Source organism: Salvelinus alpinus, chromosome 21 (genome assembly GCF_045679555.1).
Source record: "Salvelinus alpinus chromosome 21, SLU_Salpinus.1, whole genome shotgun sequence".
Lineage (NCBI taxonomy): Eukaryota > Metazoa > Chordata > Actinopteri > Salmoniformes > Salmonidae > Salvelinus > Salvelinus alpinus.
The window spans coordinates 41711991-41728326 of NC_092106.1; the positions used below are offsets into that span (position 1 = coordinate 41711991).

At 43.2% G+C, this 16336-nt stretch overlaps 1 protein-coding gene across 1 annotated transcript in view; it reads right to left on the minus strand.

Annotated features, from left to right (window-relative positions):
• Nucleotides 1-16336, minus strand: part of cntn5 (contactin 5) — a 493785-nt gene that overhangs the window by 67687 nt on the left and 409762 nt on the right. The window contains exon 14 of the mRNA XM_071358202.1: nucleotides 6727-7535. Within this exon, the coding sequence (XP_071214303.1) occupies nucleotides 6727-7535 (809 nt within the window). The remainder of the gene's footprint in view (nucleotides 1-6726; nucleotides 7536-16336) is intronic.

The window sequence follows — 16336 nt, forward strand, 5'->3', positions numbered from 1 at the left end:
CGCGCTAACCAAGGGGGCCAGGTACACGGTGTTTCCTCCGACACATTGGTGCGGCTGGCTTCCGGTTAAGAAGCAGTGCGGCTTGGTTGGGTTGTGCTTCGGAGGACGCATGGCTTTCGACCTTCGTCTCTCCCGAGCCCGTACGGGAGTTGTAGCGATGAGACAAGATAGTAATTACTAGCGATTGGATACCACAAAAATTGGGGAGAAAAGGGGATAAAAAAAAAAAAAAAAAAAAAAAAAAAAACAAAGGATCTGGTGATTGACTTTGGAAGGAACACTACCATGCACACACCATCACTGGTAAAAGGTGAGCCCATTGACATAGTGGAGGAGTACACATACCTTGGGCTGGTCGTTGACAACAAACTGTCCTGGGATCAGTGTACTGACGCTATTTTGAAGAAAGGCCAACAGAGACTGTATTTCCTATGGAAACTGCACTTTTAACATGTTGATCTAACCATCATGGTTCTCTTTTATAAATCATTCATTGAGAGCATTCTGTCCTACTGCTTGACCTGCTGGTTTGGGAATATCAAGCTTGTACAGAAAAATAGGTTGGGCAAGATAGTCAGGAAATCATGGGGCATCAACAGGAAGAACTGTCACCTCTCTACCTGGGCAGAACCCTCCATCTCTCTCTACCTGGGCAGAACCCTCCATCTCTCTACCTGGGCAGAACCCTCCATCTCTCTCTACCTGGGCAGAACCCTCCACCTCTCTACCTGGGCAGAACCCTCCATCTCTCTCTACCTGGGCAGAACCCTCCATCTCTCTCTACCTGGGCAGAACCCTCCACCTCTCTCTACCTGGGCAGAACCCTCCACCTCTCTACCTGGGCAGAACCCTCCATCTCTCTCTACCTGGGCAGAACCCTCCACCTCTCTACCTGGGCAGAACCCTCCATCTCTCTCTACCTGGGCAGAACCCTCCATCTCTCTCTACCTGGGCAGAACCCTCCACCTCTCTCTACCTGGGCAGAACCCTCCACCTCTCTACCTGGGCAGAACCCTCCATCTCTCTCTACCTGGGCAGAGCTCTCCAGAAGGCAAATAAAATAGCGCTTGACTCTTCCCATCCACTCCACCCTGAATTCCAGCTCGTTCCCTCTGGACGCAAGTACAGACTACCTAAGAAAAAAAAAATAGGGCCTTAACTTAATTAACAAATGTTGTGCTATTTGCACTTAGGCCGGTCAAAGTTGAATGACTGTTTAACAGATGCCCTGCCTCACTTTTCTCCACACCCCGAAATTTAAAAATAAAATAAAATTCAATGTGTTATTTTTTGGCCAATATATGCAGCTCTTTGTTTATAATGCACTGTCCGCTCTCCTTTGAGGCTTTCCCAAGTTGATGCCCAACAGACCAAACAACCTGAGGTCATGTTCGAGGCTCGGATTGGACATTTTGCAGATGTTTCATTTCTCTCTCATGCCGATCTGATCCAGCGCAAATTCCTACTATTTACGTGTCCGGGTTAAACGTGGGACGTCCCTCATGATAACCAAAGAGTCGGTTCAAATAATGGATAATGAATCATTTTCAGATTCATGAGAAGTGAATAATAGATGAAACAACAATGTCATTGAACCAATTGACTGGCCAGAGATCAGGGCGTTCATCAGCAAAGACGCAGTGCAAGCAGATAGTATTGTTGGACAACCAAATTGAAGTCAAAATGATTGATGAAATGAAGTGTGTCAGCTGTATGGTGATTTGCGATTCATAACTTACATTTTACCGGTACTACCAGTAGCAGTAGGCCAACCGATAACATCACGACGGATGTCGTAGGCCAACCGATAACATCACGACGGAATGCGTTTGAAGTGATGATGCGCCACCGAGAACAGCTAACATGTCCAACCAAGTACATCGCCAGTGGCACTAACACACTTTGAGCAGATCAGCATCTGCACAATGATGTGATTCGTGGCAGCCAGACGAGACAATCAAACTTTGAGAAGGTGAGCAAAGTTACTGGGCTCGAATTTAGTCACGCTTGATCTAAATAGATTGATGCTTTTTATTGTGCATGTTATAAACAAAACATTTTTATTTTGATGATGATAGAGTATAACCTAAGGCTGTATTTATGCATTTCATCCAATGCTACATTACATTTGGCAGACCAAACTTGATTGACCCTGTTTTTACAAGGCCTAGTCTATGAGAGGCCTCATCATATTTGTATGACTATTTTGTTAACGCCTATAGGCTATAGATATGCATTCAGGTAATGAAATCAGTATTATACACCAACATTTTAATTTTATTACAATTATGTATTGTCAATCATTCTTGAATTAGATTTATTTTTAATACTCTATTACCCATTACATGAGATTGGATTGCACTTTTTCCAGTGTTACAATATTTTTGACCAAATTCGAATGATTACCCTTTATTAACATGAGCATATGTTCCCTAGAATGGGTAGTCTATGATAGGCCTTTATATTTGTATTGTCTTCCTTTATTAAAGCCTTGTTAGGCTATAGAATGAAGTAGATGAATAAACTGATAATACAGTCATACATTACTTAGGTAGCCTAGTGGTTAGAGTGTAGAGGAGGCAGGTAGCCTAGTGGTTAGAGTGTAGAGGAGGTAGGTAGCCTAGTGGTTAGAGTGTAGAGGAGGCAGGTAGCCTAGTGGTTAGAGTGTAGAGGTGGCAGGTAGCCTAGTGGTTAGAGTGTAGAGGAGGCAGGTAGCCTAGTGGTTAGAGTGTAGAGGAGGCAGGTAGTCTAGTGGTTAGAGTGTAGAGGAGGCAGGTAGCCTAGTGGTTAGAGTGTAGAGGAGGCAGGTAGCTTAGTGGTTAGTGTAGAGGTGGCAGGTAGCCTAGTGGTTAGAGGAGGCAGGTAGCCTAGTGGTTAGAGTGTAGAGGAGGCAGGTAGCCTAGTGGTTAGAGTGTAGAGGGGCAGGTAGCCTAGTGGTTAGAGTGTAGAGGAGGCAGGTAGCTTAGTGGTTAGTGTAGAGGTGGCAGGTAGCCTAGTGGTTAGAGGAGGCAGGTAGCCTAGTGGTTAGAGGAGGCAGGTAGCCTATTGGTTAGAGGAGGCAGGTAGCCTATTGGTTAGAGGAGGCAGGTATCTTATTGGTTAGAGTATTGGACCAGTAACCGAAAAGTTGCAAGATCGAATCCTCGAGCTGACAAGGTAAACATCTGTCGTTCTGCCCCTGAACAAGGCAGTTAGCCCACTGTTCCTCGGCAGGCCGTCATTGTAAATAAGAATTTGTTCTTAACTCACTTGCCTAGTTAAATAAAGGTTAAATAAATAATAAACATCCTATGTGATTAATGTCAATTTGTGTACTAATATTCATCTGATGACAGACTGAAATGTAATATGTCTCCGATTTTTCATGTCCATATAGCCTGGACATTCATTACCTGATTATCAAAAGCACTCTGGTATATGGACCCCCCATCTAGAGACGTTTATAGAGAGAGGCTCAGCCATACCAGACTGATTCCTGCAATTACCACAAGGCCTTGGATCCTACAACAGATACCAGGAAACATGACACACGGCACCAACACTAAGTCAAGATCAGCTTCATGGGCCTGCCGGGTGGTCTAAGGCACTACAGTGGTCTAAGGCACTGCATCGCAGTGCTAGCTGTGCCACCAGAGACTCCGGGTTTGAGCCCAGGCTCTGTCGCAGCCGGCCGTGACCGGGAGGCCCGTGGGGCGGTGCACAATTTGCCCAGTGTCATCCGGTTTAGGGAGGGTTTGGCCGGCAGGGATATCCTTGTCTCATCGCGCACTAGCGACTCCTGTGGCGGACGCAGTGAACGTTGACCAGGTCGCCAGGTGTACTGTGTTTCCTCCGACACGTTGGTGCGGCTGGCTTCCGGGTTGGATGTGCATTGTGTCAAGAAGCAGTGCGGTTTGGTTGGGTTGTGTTTTGGAGGACGCGTGGCTCTCGACCTTTGCCTCTCCCGAGTCCGTACGGGAGTTGCAGCGATGAGACAAGACTGGAACTACTACCAATTGGATACCATGAAATTGGGGGGAAAAAATACATATATATTTAAAAAAAAATAAAAGATCAGCTTCAGGATCATTGCAGTCAGCTCTCTATCTCAATATCCCAGCCCGTGGCACACCGGAATCACTTCACAGATTCATGTCAAACATACTGTGACTGATATTGTAAAATATCACCATTTATTCAGGCATTTAAAAAGTAGATTTTCAAATGTTAGTGTAAGCTTTGTGTTTTAAACCTCTCAACTAAAACTGCCTGTATTCCTTGTCCACATTAGATCTCAGAGAAGATGTGGTGCGTCTAACAGAGTCCTTAGCAGCTGATGCATCCCACTGGGAGAAGGTGAATCAAGCAATGACCAGACGTCACCAACAGCCCACTCTCCTACGTACACCAGAGTCTGATGTTTGATGCTACACTGTGAGAACATCATGTGGACCTGTCAGCCTCCTGTACAGCACTCTGTTACAAGCTTTGGAGAAAGTTCCCCCACCTCCTTCTACAGGACTTTTCTCCTGATTATAGATTCCAGAGAAGGACATGGATTGACCACTTGAAACTTCCATTGACTTTCACTTTGTACAAGTACGCCTGTAGTAACTACCTAGGCACTCTGACATTCATATGGAAGGTATCGTCACATAGCAATGGTGTTCATGAGACCAGGCTACTGTCATCTCCACACTGAGAAAATAAATACCAACATACATACCACACAGGAACAATGCAACAAGCATTCCTGAACAAATACACACATGCTGTCAAAGTGAACAGCTACTTCCTGAGAGAAATCTATCGGTATCTGACAGAAAACAAGAGTTCAGCAAACAATGATGAACAGGGCCTAATTGATGAGAGAGTATCCTTGTTCCTCCTTGATGGTGATGACCCAGAGAGTATCCTTGTTCCTCCTTGATGGTGATGACCCAGAGAGTATCCTTGTTCCTCCTTGATGTCGATGACCCAGAGAGTATCCTTGTTCCTCCTTGATGGTGCTGACCCAGAGAGTATCCTTGTTTTTCCTTGATGGTGATGACCCAGAGAGTATCCTTGTTCCTCCTTGATGTCGATGACCCAGAGAGTATCCTTGTTCCTCCTTGATGGTGATGACCCAGAGAGTATCCTTGTCCCTCCTTGATGGTGCTGACCCAGAGAGTATCCTTGTCCCTCCTTGATGGTGATGACCCAGAGAGTATCCTTGTTCCTCCTTGATGGTGATGACCCAGAGACTATCCTTGTTCCTCCTTGATGGTGATGACCCAGAGACTATCCTTGTTCCTCCTTGATGGTGATGACCCAGAGACTATCCTTGTTCCTCCATGATGGTGATGACCCAGAGAGTATCCTTGTCCCTCCTTGATGGTGATGACCCAGAGAGTATCCTTGTTCCTCCTTGATGGTGATGACCCAGAGAGTATCCTTGTTCTTCCTTGATGGTGATGACCCAGAGAGTATCCTTGTTCCTCCTTGATGGTGATGACCCAGAGAGTATCCTTGTTCCTCCTTGATGGTGATGACCCAGAGAGTATCCTTGTTCTTCCTTGATGGTGATGACCCAGAGAGTATCCTTGTTCCTCCTTGATGGTGCTGACCCAGAGAGTATCCTTGTTCCTCCTTGATGGTGATGACCCAGAGAGTATCCTTGTTCCTCCTTGATGGTGATGACCCAGAGAGTATCCTTGTTCCTCCTTGATGGTGATGACCCAGAGAGTATCCTTGTTCCTCCTTGATGGTGATGACCCAGAGAGTATCCTTGTTCCTCCTTGATGGTGATGACCCAGAGAGTATCCTTGTTCCTCCTTGATGTTGCTGACCCAGAGAGTATCCTTGTCCCTCCTTGATGGTGATGACCCAGACCTGATCATGGATTTAAGGAAGCCTCAATGGAACAACCACAATCCTCATTCCAGCCCATTTAGGATGAAGTACAGACATATTTTGCTATATAATTTGAGAACATGCGTGACACAGTGGAGAAGCGGCTTCCACCAGAAACTAAAATCCCATCAATAAAGTGGCTAAGACTGCAGTTTACACCCAAGAATCCATGGTCCATGTCTGCTCTCCAGTACACAGGAAGGTTTTACCTCAAGTTCATGATCCAGTCTTGGGTGATAAGGGACATCAAGACTCAAAGTTTGTTGCAGTACAGTGGAAATACATTAAACAGTTTGCCTGCATGTGACAGAAGGACTGTGACATGTTATGTGTGGATAATAAGGCAATCATCCCTGTTTGAGAACCTGGCCAGCATATAGGGACCTGTAACAGAGGCAGACACAGAGGCATTGCTCCTGTGAGTGGGACAGTTCTAGCAGCTACCGACCATGATTACCACATCAGTGGACTTGTACCATCTGTCATGTTGATCCCAGACATCCCAGCATCTCCATCTAGTTCATTATATGATGGGAAAGTTCATGTCACTGTCAAGGACAAGGTTTTCCAGCCATCCAGCGCCCTTCCTTAATGAATCATCCACGCTGTTACTGCTTAATGAATCCTCCATGCTGGTACTGCTTGATGAATCATCCATGCTGGTACTGCTTGATGAATCATTCATGCTGGTACTGCTTAATGAATCCTCCATGCTGGTACTGCTTAATGAATCCTCCACGCTGGTACTGCTTAATGAATCCTCCATGCTGGTACTGCTTAATGAATCCTCCACGCTGGTACTGCTTGATGAATCATCCATGCTGGTACTGCTTGATGAATCATCCATGCTGGTACTGCTTAATGAATCCTCCATGCTGGTACTGCTTAATGAATCCTCCACGCTGGTACTGCTTAATGAATCCTCCATGCTGGTACTGCTTAATGAATCCTCCACGCTGGTACTGCTTAATGTATCCTCCACGCTGGTACTGCTTAATGAATCCTCCACGCTGGTACTGCTTAATGAATCCTCCACGCTGGTACTGCTTAATGAATCCTCCACGCTGGTACTGCTTAAAGTATCCTCCACGCTGGTACTGCTTAATGAATCCTCCACGCTGGTACTGCTTAATGAATCCTCCACGCTGGTACTGCTTAATGTATCCTCCACGCTGGTACTGCTTAATGAATCCTCCACGCTGGTACTGCTTAATGTATCCTCCACGCTGGTACTGCTTAATGAATCCTCCACGCTGGTACTGCTTAATGAATCCTCCACGCTGGTACTGCTTAATGAATCCTCCATGCTGGTACTGCTTAATGTATCCTCCACGCTGGTACTGCTTAATGAATCCTCCACGCTGGTACTGCTTAATGAATCCTCCACGCTGGTACTGCTTAATGTATCCTCCACGCTGGTACTGCTTAATGAATCCTCCATGCTGGTACTGCTTAATGTATCCTCCACGCTGGTACTGCTTAATGAATCCTCCATGCTGGTACTGCTTAATGAATCCTCCATGCTGGTACTGCTTAATGAATCCTCCACGCTGGTACTGCTTAATGAATCCTCCATGCTGGTACTGCTTGATGAATCCTCCACGCTGGTACTGCTTAATGAATCCTCCACGCTGGTACTGCTTAATGAATCCTCCATGCTGGTACTGCTTGATGAATCATCCATGCTGGTACTGCTTAATGAATCCTCCATGCTGGTACTGCTTAATGAATCCTCCAAGCTGGTACTGCTTAATGAATCCTCCAAGCTGGTACTGCTTAATGAATCCTCCAAGCTGGTACTGCTTAATGAATCCTCCACGCTGGTAATGCTTAATGAATCATCCACGCTGGTACTGCTTAATGAATCATCCACGCTGGTACTGCTTAATGTATCCTCCACGCTGGTACTGCTTAATGAATCCTCCACGCTGGTACTGCTTAATGAATCCTCCACGCTGGTAATGCTTAATGAATACTCCACGCTGGTACTGCTTAATGAATCCTCCACGCTGGTAATGCTTAATGAATACTCCACGCTGGTACTGCTTAATGAATCCTCCATGCTGGTACTGCTTATATGGCTGGGGGCAGTATTGAGTAGCTTGGATGAATAAGGTGCCCAGAATAAACTGCCTGCTACTCAGGCCCAGAAGCTAAGATATGCATATTATTAGTAGATTTGGACAGAAAACACTCTGACGTTTCTAAAACTGTTTGAATGATGTTTGTGAGTATAACATAACTCATATGGCAGGCAAAAACCAGAAAAAATCCAACCAGGAAGTGGGAAATCTGAGGTTTGTAGGTTTGCCTATCCAATATACAGTGGGATATTGGTCATTTTGCACTACCTTACACTTCCACTAGATGTCAACAGTCTTTAAAACCTTGTTTGATGCTTCTACTGTGAAGAATGAGGGAAGGAGCGCTCTTTGAGTCAGGTGTCTCGAACGAGCTGAACATGCAATGAACATGTAATGTACTTCATAGACCTGCATAACGTACTTCATAGACCTGCATAATGTACTTCATAGGCCTGCATAATGTACTTCATAGACCTGCATAATGTACTCAATAGACCTGCATAATGTACTTCATAGACCTGCATAATGTACTTCATAGACCTACATAATGTACTTCATAGACCTGCATAATTTACTTCATAATGTACTTCATAGACCTGTATAAGGTACTTCATAGACCTGCATAATGTACTTCATAGACCTGCATAATATACTTCATAATGTACTTCATAGACCTGTATAAGGTACTTCATAGACCTGCATAATGTACTTCATAGACCTGCATAATGTACTTCATAGGCCTGCATAATGTACTTCATAACGTACTTCATAGACCTGCATAACATACTTCATAGACCTGCATAACGTACTTCATAGACCTGCATAATGTACTTCATAGACCTGCATAATGTACTTCATAATGTACTTCATAGACCTGCATAACGTACTTCATAGACCTGCATAACGTATCTTATAGACCTGCATAACGTACTTCATAGACCTGCATAACGTACTTCATAGACCTGCATAATGTACTTCATAGACCTGCATAACGTACTTCATAGACCTGCAAAACATACTTCATAGACCTGCATAATGTACTTCATAGACCTGCATAACGTACTTCATAGACCTGCATAATGTACTTCATATACCTGCATAATGTACTTCATAGACCTGCATAAAGTACTTCATAGACCTGCATAACGTACTTCATAGACCTGCATAATGTACTTCATAGACCTGCATAACGTACTTCATAGACCTGCATAATGTACTTCATAATGTACTTCATAGACCTGCATAACGTACTTCATAGACCTGCATAACGTACTTCATAGACCTGCATAACGTACTTCATAGACCTGCATAACGTACTTCATAGACCTGCATAACGTACTTCATAGACCTGCATAACGTACTTCATAGACCTGCATAACGTCCTTCATAGACCTGCATAACGTACTTCATAGACCTGCATAATGTCCTTCATAGACCTGCATAACGTACTTCATAGACCTGCATAATGTACTTCATAGACCTGCATAACGTACTTCATAGACCTGCATAATGTACTTTATAGACCTGCATAATGTACTTCATAGACCTGCATAACGTACTTCATAGACCTGCATAACGTACTTCGTAGACCTGCATAACGTACTTCATAGACCTGCATAATGTACTTCATAGACCTGCATAATGTACTTCATAGACCTGCATAACGTACTTCATAGACCTGCATAACGTACTTCATAGACCTGCATAATGTACTTCATAGACCTGCATAATGTACTTCATAGACCTGCATAACGTACTTCATAGACCTGCATAACGTACTTCATAGACCTGCATAATGTACTTCATAGACCTGCATAATGTACTTCATAGGCCTGCATAATGTACTTCATAGGCCTGCATAATGTACTTCATAGGCCTGCATAATGTACTTCATAGACCTGCATAATGTACTACATAACGTACTTCATAGACCTGCATAATGTACTTCATAACGTACTTCATAGACCTGCATAATGTACTTCATAACGTACTTCATAGACCTGCATAATGTACTTCATAGGCCTGCATAATGTACTTCATAGACCTGCATAATGTACTTCATAACGTACTTCATAGACCTGCATAATGTACTTCATAGGCCTGCATAATGTACTTCATAGACCTGCATAATGTACTTCATAACGTACTTCATAGACCTGCATAATGTACTTCATAATGTACTTCATAGACCTGCATAATGTACTTCATAACGTACTTCATAGACCTGCATAATGTACTTCCTAAGAATAACCATCACTGACATCAACATCTGGTCCCTCACTCCACACTTACCTTCAACTGCCCTCATTTCATGTCCTACAGCTTTGTTAACTTGACAATGCCTCCTTTCCTCACACAATGACAAGAAATGTGTCCCAAATGGCACACTATTTCCTATATAGTGCACTACTTTAAAAAAATGACTTGGTCAAAAGTAGAGCACTATTTAGTGAATAGGGTTCCATTTCAGACGCAGGCCATCTCTATCCCCACTACTCTTCAGATAGAGCCAAAGGTGCTCTCCCGGCTGACAAACATTCCACGCTAATATAGTGGTAACATGGAGGGAGATTGATGAAGGGAAAGCAGATGTTCCTAAACATCCCTGCATGGCTTTACGGGGGATTGGATGGAGACAAAGTTAATAATCATTACTCCTCTCTATGGAGACCAGGACCTCATAATCATTCATTCTGCTGCAGATAAGACATAAAACACAGGCACCACACACAAATAAAAACAAAGGCACCCTACACAAACAAAAACACAGGTACCACACACAAACTAAAAACAAAAGAAAAACACAGCCTGCAAACAACAATACAGTCAAACAGATATCGACAAATATTTAACAGCTTCCAATTATGTTGTCTTAACAAGTCTGTCGCTTGTTAAAGCAGGTCATCAGAAACATCACTAACTACCATTTGATAGGACATAGTCTGGTATGAGACGGTACCAAATATTACCATATCGCTAAATATGAACCCAAAACTGACTGATGAATAAACCAAATCCCTACTGACCATTACTTTGTAAACAACGAGGGGAAAAACAACTGTACATTGAACCATAGATGAATCTAATCAATGATTATTTATTAACGCTTTTCCAAAGCATTTAACATAGTAAGAGGAGAATATACCGTAGCAACTGTTTTGCTATGCCATTAAGCCATACAGTACGGCAGAAACATATCTTACGTTGGATTGACATTCATATGCAATCTGTTGTGAGGCTATTCTTAGGTACTGTATGTTGCTGTGTCCTTGAGTAGCGGATATCAGATCACCAAATTCTGCAATAGAGTGTCATTACAGTATATCTTCCCCTGTAGAGAGAAGCCTTTCCCTCTTCATTCATAACGAGTGGGACTGACTGTAAACTAACGCTCATTAATCACACATTACATAAGATCACACATGTAGCAGGTACATATACTCCTTAGACACACTAAAGTCCTTACATGCTTAGGAACCAACACGCATCGTCCATCAACTACACTTAATGAAGTTGAAATATCTGACAAGAATTCCCCAGCAACGGTGAGAGGTACCTAATGAATGACACACAGAGCCCTCTGCATGATTATCAGTCTCCATTCCTCTACATCACACTGGGGTTTCTGGACTGAAGTTTGACAGTGTAAATTCATCTGGGAGCAGCCAGAGACAAAACTGTAATTTAGAGATATGGTGGTTCTGAGAGAATGCCGCTGACAAGCGTGTCGGGACACTGAGGCAAATCATACTCTTATCAAACCACGTTTTTTTTATATTTCAATGTCTCAATAGACTTTAGAGTAGAGTAAAAAGTCAGCCCGCAGTAGCTTCAAGATGTGGAGACCAGTAGCTTTAGGATGTGGATACCAGTATCTTTAGGATGTGGATATCAGTAGCTTTAGGATGTGGATACCAGTAGCATCAAGATGTGGATACCAGTAGCTTTAGGATGTGGATACCAGTAGCTTCAAGATGTGGATATCAGTAGCTTTAGGATGTGGATACCAGTAGCATCAAGATGTGGATACCAGTAGCTTCAGGATGTGGATACCAGTAGCTTTAGGATGTGGATACCAGTAGCTTCAAGATGTGGATATCAGTAGCTTTAGGATGTGGAAACCAGTAGCTTTAGGATGTGGATACCAGTAGCTTCAGGATGTGGATACCAGTAGCTTTAGGATGTGGATACCAGTAGCTTCAAGATGTGGATATCAGTAGCTTTAGGATGTGGAAACCAGTAGCTTTAGGATGTGGATACCAGTAGCTTCAGGATGTGGATACCAGTAGCTTTAGGATGTGGATACCAGTAGCTTCAAGATGTGGATATCAGTAGCTTTAGGATGTGGAAACCAGTAGCTTTAGGATGTGGATACCAGTAGCTTCAGGATGTGGATACCAGTAGCTTTAGGATGTGGATACCAGTAGCTTCAAGATGTGGATATCAGTAGCTTCAAGATGTGGATACCAGTAGCTTTAGGATGTGGATACCAGTAGCTTTAGGATATGGATACCAGTAGCTTTAGGATGTGGATACCAGTAGCTACAGGATGTGGATACCAGTAGCTTCAAGATGTGGATACCAGTAGCTTTAGGATATGGATACCAGTAGCTTTAGGATGTGGATATCAGTAGCTTTAGGATGTGGATACCAGTAGCTTCAAGATGTGGATACCAGCAGCTTCAAGATGTGGATACCAGTAGTTTCAAGATATGGATACCAGTAGCTTTAGGGTGTGGATACCAGTAGCATCAAGATGTGGATATCAGTAGCTTCAAGATGTGGATATCAGTAGCTTTAGGATGTGGATACCAGTAGCTTTAGGATGTGGATACCAGTAGCTTTAGGATGTGGATACCAGTAGCTTCAAGATGTGGATATCAGTAGCTTTAGGATGTGGATACCAGTAGCTTCAAGATGTGGATACCAGTAGCTTTAGGATGTGGATACCAGTAGCTTTAGGATATGGATACCAGTAGCTTCAAGATACGGATACCAGTAGCTTCAAGATGTGGATACCAGCAGCTTCAAGATGTGGATACCAGTAGCTTCAAGATATGGATACCAGTAGCTTCAAGATGTGGATATCAGTAGCTTCAAGATGTGGATACCAGTAGCTTTAGGATGTGGATACCAGTAGCTTTAGGATATGGATACCAGTAGCTTCAAGATACGGATACCAGTAGCTTCAAGATGTGGATACTAGTAGCTTCAAGATGTGGATACCAGTAGTTTTAGGATGTGGATACCAGTACCTTTAGGATGTGGATACCAGTAGCTTTAGGATGTGGATATCAGTAGCTTCAATATGTGGATATCAGTAGCTCTAGGATGTGGATACCAGTAGCTTTAGGATGTGGATACCAGTAGCTTTAGGATGTGGATACCAGTAGCTTCAGGATATGGATACCAGTAGCTTCAAGATATGGATACCAGTAGCTTCAAGATGTGGATACTAGTAGCTTCAAGATGTGAAAACCAGTAGCTTTAGGATGTGTATACCAGTAGCTTTAGGATGTGGATACCAGTAGCTTTAGGATGTGGATACCAGTAGCTTTAGGATGTGGATACTAGTAGCTTCAAGATGTGAAAACCAGTAGCTTTAGGATGTGGATACCAGTAGCTTTAGGATGTGTATACCAGTAGCTTCAAGATGTGGATACCAGTAGCTTCAAGATGTGGATACCAGTAGCTTCAAGATGTGGATACCAGTAGCTTTAGGATGTGGATACCAGTAGCTTTAGGATTTGGATACCCGTAGCTTTAGGATGTGGATACCAGTAGCTTTAGGATGTGGATATCAGTAGCTTCAAGATGTGGATACCAGTAGCTTTAGGATTTGGATACCAGTAGCTTCAAGATGTGGATACCAGTAGCTTTAGGATGTGGATACCAGTAGCTTCAAGATGTGGATACCAGTAGCTTTAGGATGTGGATACCAGTAGCTTCAAGATGTGGATACCAGTAGCTTTAGGATGTGGATACCAGTAGCTTTAGGATGTGGATACCCGTAGCTTTAGGATGTGGATACCAGTAGCTTTAGGATGTGGATACCAGTAGCTTCAAGATGTGGATACCAGTAGCTTTAGGATGTGGATACCAGTAGCTTTAGGATATGGATACCAGTAGCTTTAGGATGTGGATATCAGTAGCTTTAGGATGTGGATACCAGTAGCTTTAGGATGTGGATACCAGTAGCTTTAGGATGTGGATACCAGTAGCTTCAAGATGTGGATATCAGTAGCTTTAGGATGTGGATACTAGTAGCTTCAAGATGTGGATACTAGTAGCGTTAGGATGTGGATACCAGTAGCGTTAGGATGTGGATACTAGTAGCGTTAGGATGTGGATACCAGTAGCGTTAGGATGTGGATACCAGTAGCTTTAGGATGTGGATACCGGTAGCTTTAGGATGTGGATATCGGTAGCTTCAGGATGTGGGTATCGGTAGCTTCAGGATGTGGGTATCGGTAGCTTCAGGATGTGGGTATCGGTAGCTTCAGGATGTGGGTATCGGTAGCTTCAGGATGTGGGTATCGGTAGCTTCAGGATGTGGGTATCGGTAGCTTCAAGATGTAGGTATGTATGTTTGCTTTCTTGTCACTTAGATCCGTATTTGGACTTGAGACCTGTGCACTTAACTCACATTTATTCCTCCTGTTAACATGAATTAATGATTTAGGTGAGTTGCACACACTTATCTCAACTCTGAATCAGCACATAGGGGTGATAGAGATAATCACCTTACAGTGGATTGCAGAAGTATTCACCCCCTCTGGCGTTTTTCCTATTTTGTTGCATTACAACCTGTAATTTAAATTGATTTCATGTAATGGACAAAAAAGTCCAAATTGGTGAAGTAAAATGAAAAAAATTACTTATTGAAAAAAAAAAAGACCAAAAAAAAATGTAAAAATGGTGCAAGCTGTGAAACCACTAATTAAGATCTGGTGCAACCAATTACCTTCAGAAGTCACATTAGTTAAATAAAATTGATCTTTCTGGCCATCAAGGAAAATGCTATGTCTGGCGCAAACCCAACACCTCTCATCACCCCGAGGACACCATCCATTTTTCATCGGCAGGGACTGGGAAACTGGTCAGAATTAAAGGAGTGATGGATGGTGCTAAATACAGGGAAATTCTTGAGGGAAACCTGTTTCAGTCTTCCAGAGATTTGAGACTGGGACGGAGGTTCAAATTCCAGTAGGACAATGACCCTAAGCATACTGCTAAAGCAACACTTGAGTGGTTTAAGGGGAAACATTTAAATGTCTTGGAATGGCCTAGTTAAAGCCCAGACCTCAATCCAATTGAGAATCTGTGGTATGACTTAAAGATTGCTATACACCAGCGGAACCCATCCAAACTTTCGCAAGCCCCTGTAAATGAAGATGATAGTCTTATACTCAGATGGCCTCTTCCCGTATTTTGTGTTAAACGCTCTACAACAAATCTTTCTTAGTGTCCAACAAGCTTTCTCTGCCCTTAACTTTCTCCTTAACCTTGTTCTGAACACCTCCAAAACAAAGGTCATGTGGTTTGGTAAGAAGAATGCACCTCCTCCCGCCGGTGTGATTACTACCTCTGAGGGTTTAGAGCTTGAGGTAGTCACCTCATACAAGTCCTTGGGAGTATGGCTAGATGGTACACTGTCCTTCTCTCAGCACATATCAAAGCTGCAGGCTAAAGTTAAATCTAGACTTTGTTTCCTCTATCGTAACCGCTCCTATTTCACCCCAGCTAACAAACCTAACCTTGATTCAGATGACCATCCTACCCATGCTAGATTATGGAGACGTAATTTATAGATTGGCAGGTAAGGGTGCTCTCGAGCGGCTAGATGTTCTTTACCATTTGGCCATCAGATTTGTCACCAATGCTCCTTATAGGACACATCACTGCACTTTATACTGTTCTGTAAACTGGTCATTTCTGTATACCCGTCGCAAGACCCACTGGTTGATGCTTATTTATAAAACCCTCTTAGGCCTCACTCCCCCATATCTGAGATATCTATTGCAGCCCTCATCCTCCACATACAACACCCGTTCTGCCAGTCACATTATGTTAAAGTTCAAAGCACACACATCCCTGGGTCGCTCCTCTTTTCAGTTTGCTGCAGCTAGTGACTGGAACGAGTTGCAACAAACACTCAAACTGGACAGTTTTATCTCTTCATTCAAAGACTCATTCATGGACACTCTTACTGACAGTTGTGGCTGCTTTGCGTGATGTATTGTTGTCTCTATCTTCTTGCCCTTTGTGCTGTTGTCTGTGTACAATAATGTTTGTACAATGTTTTGTGCTGCTACCATGTTGTGTTGCTACCATGTTGTTGCCATGTGTTGCTGCCAAGTTGTTGTCATGTTATGTTGCTG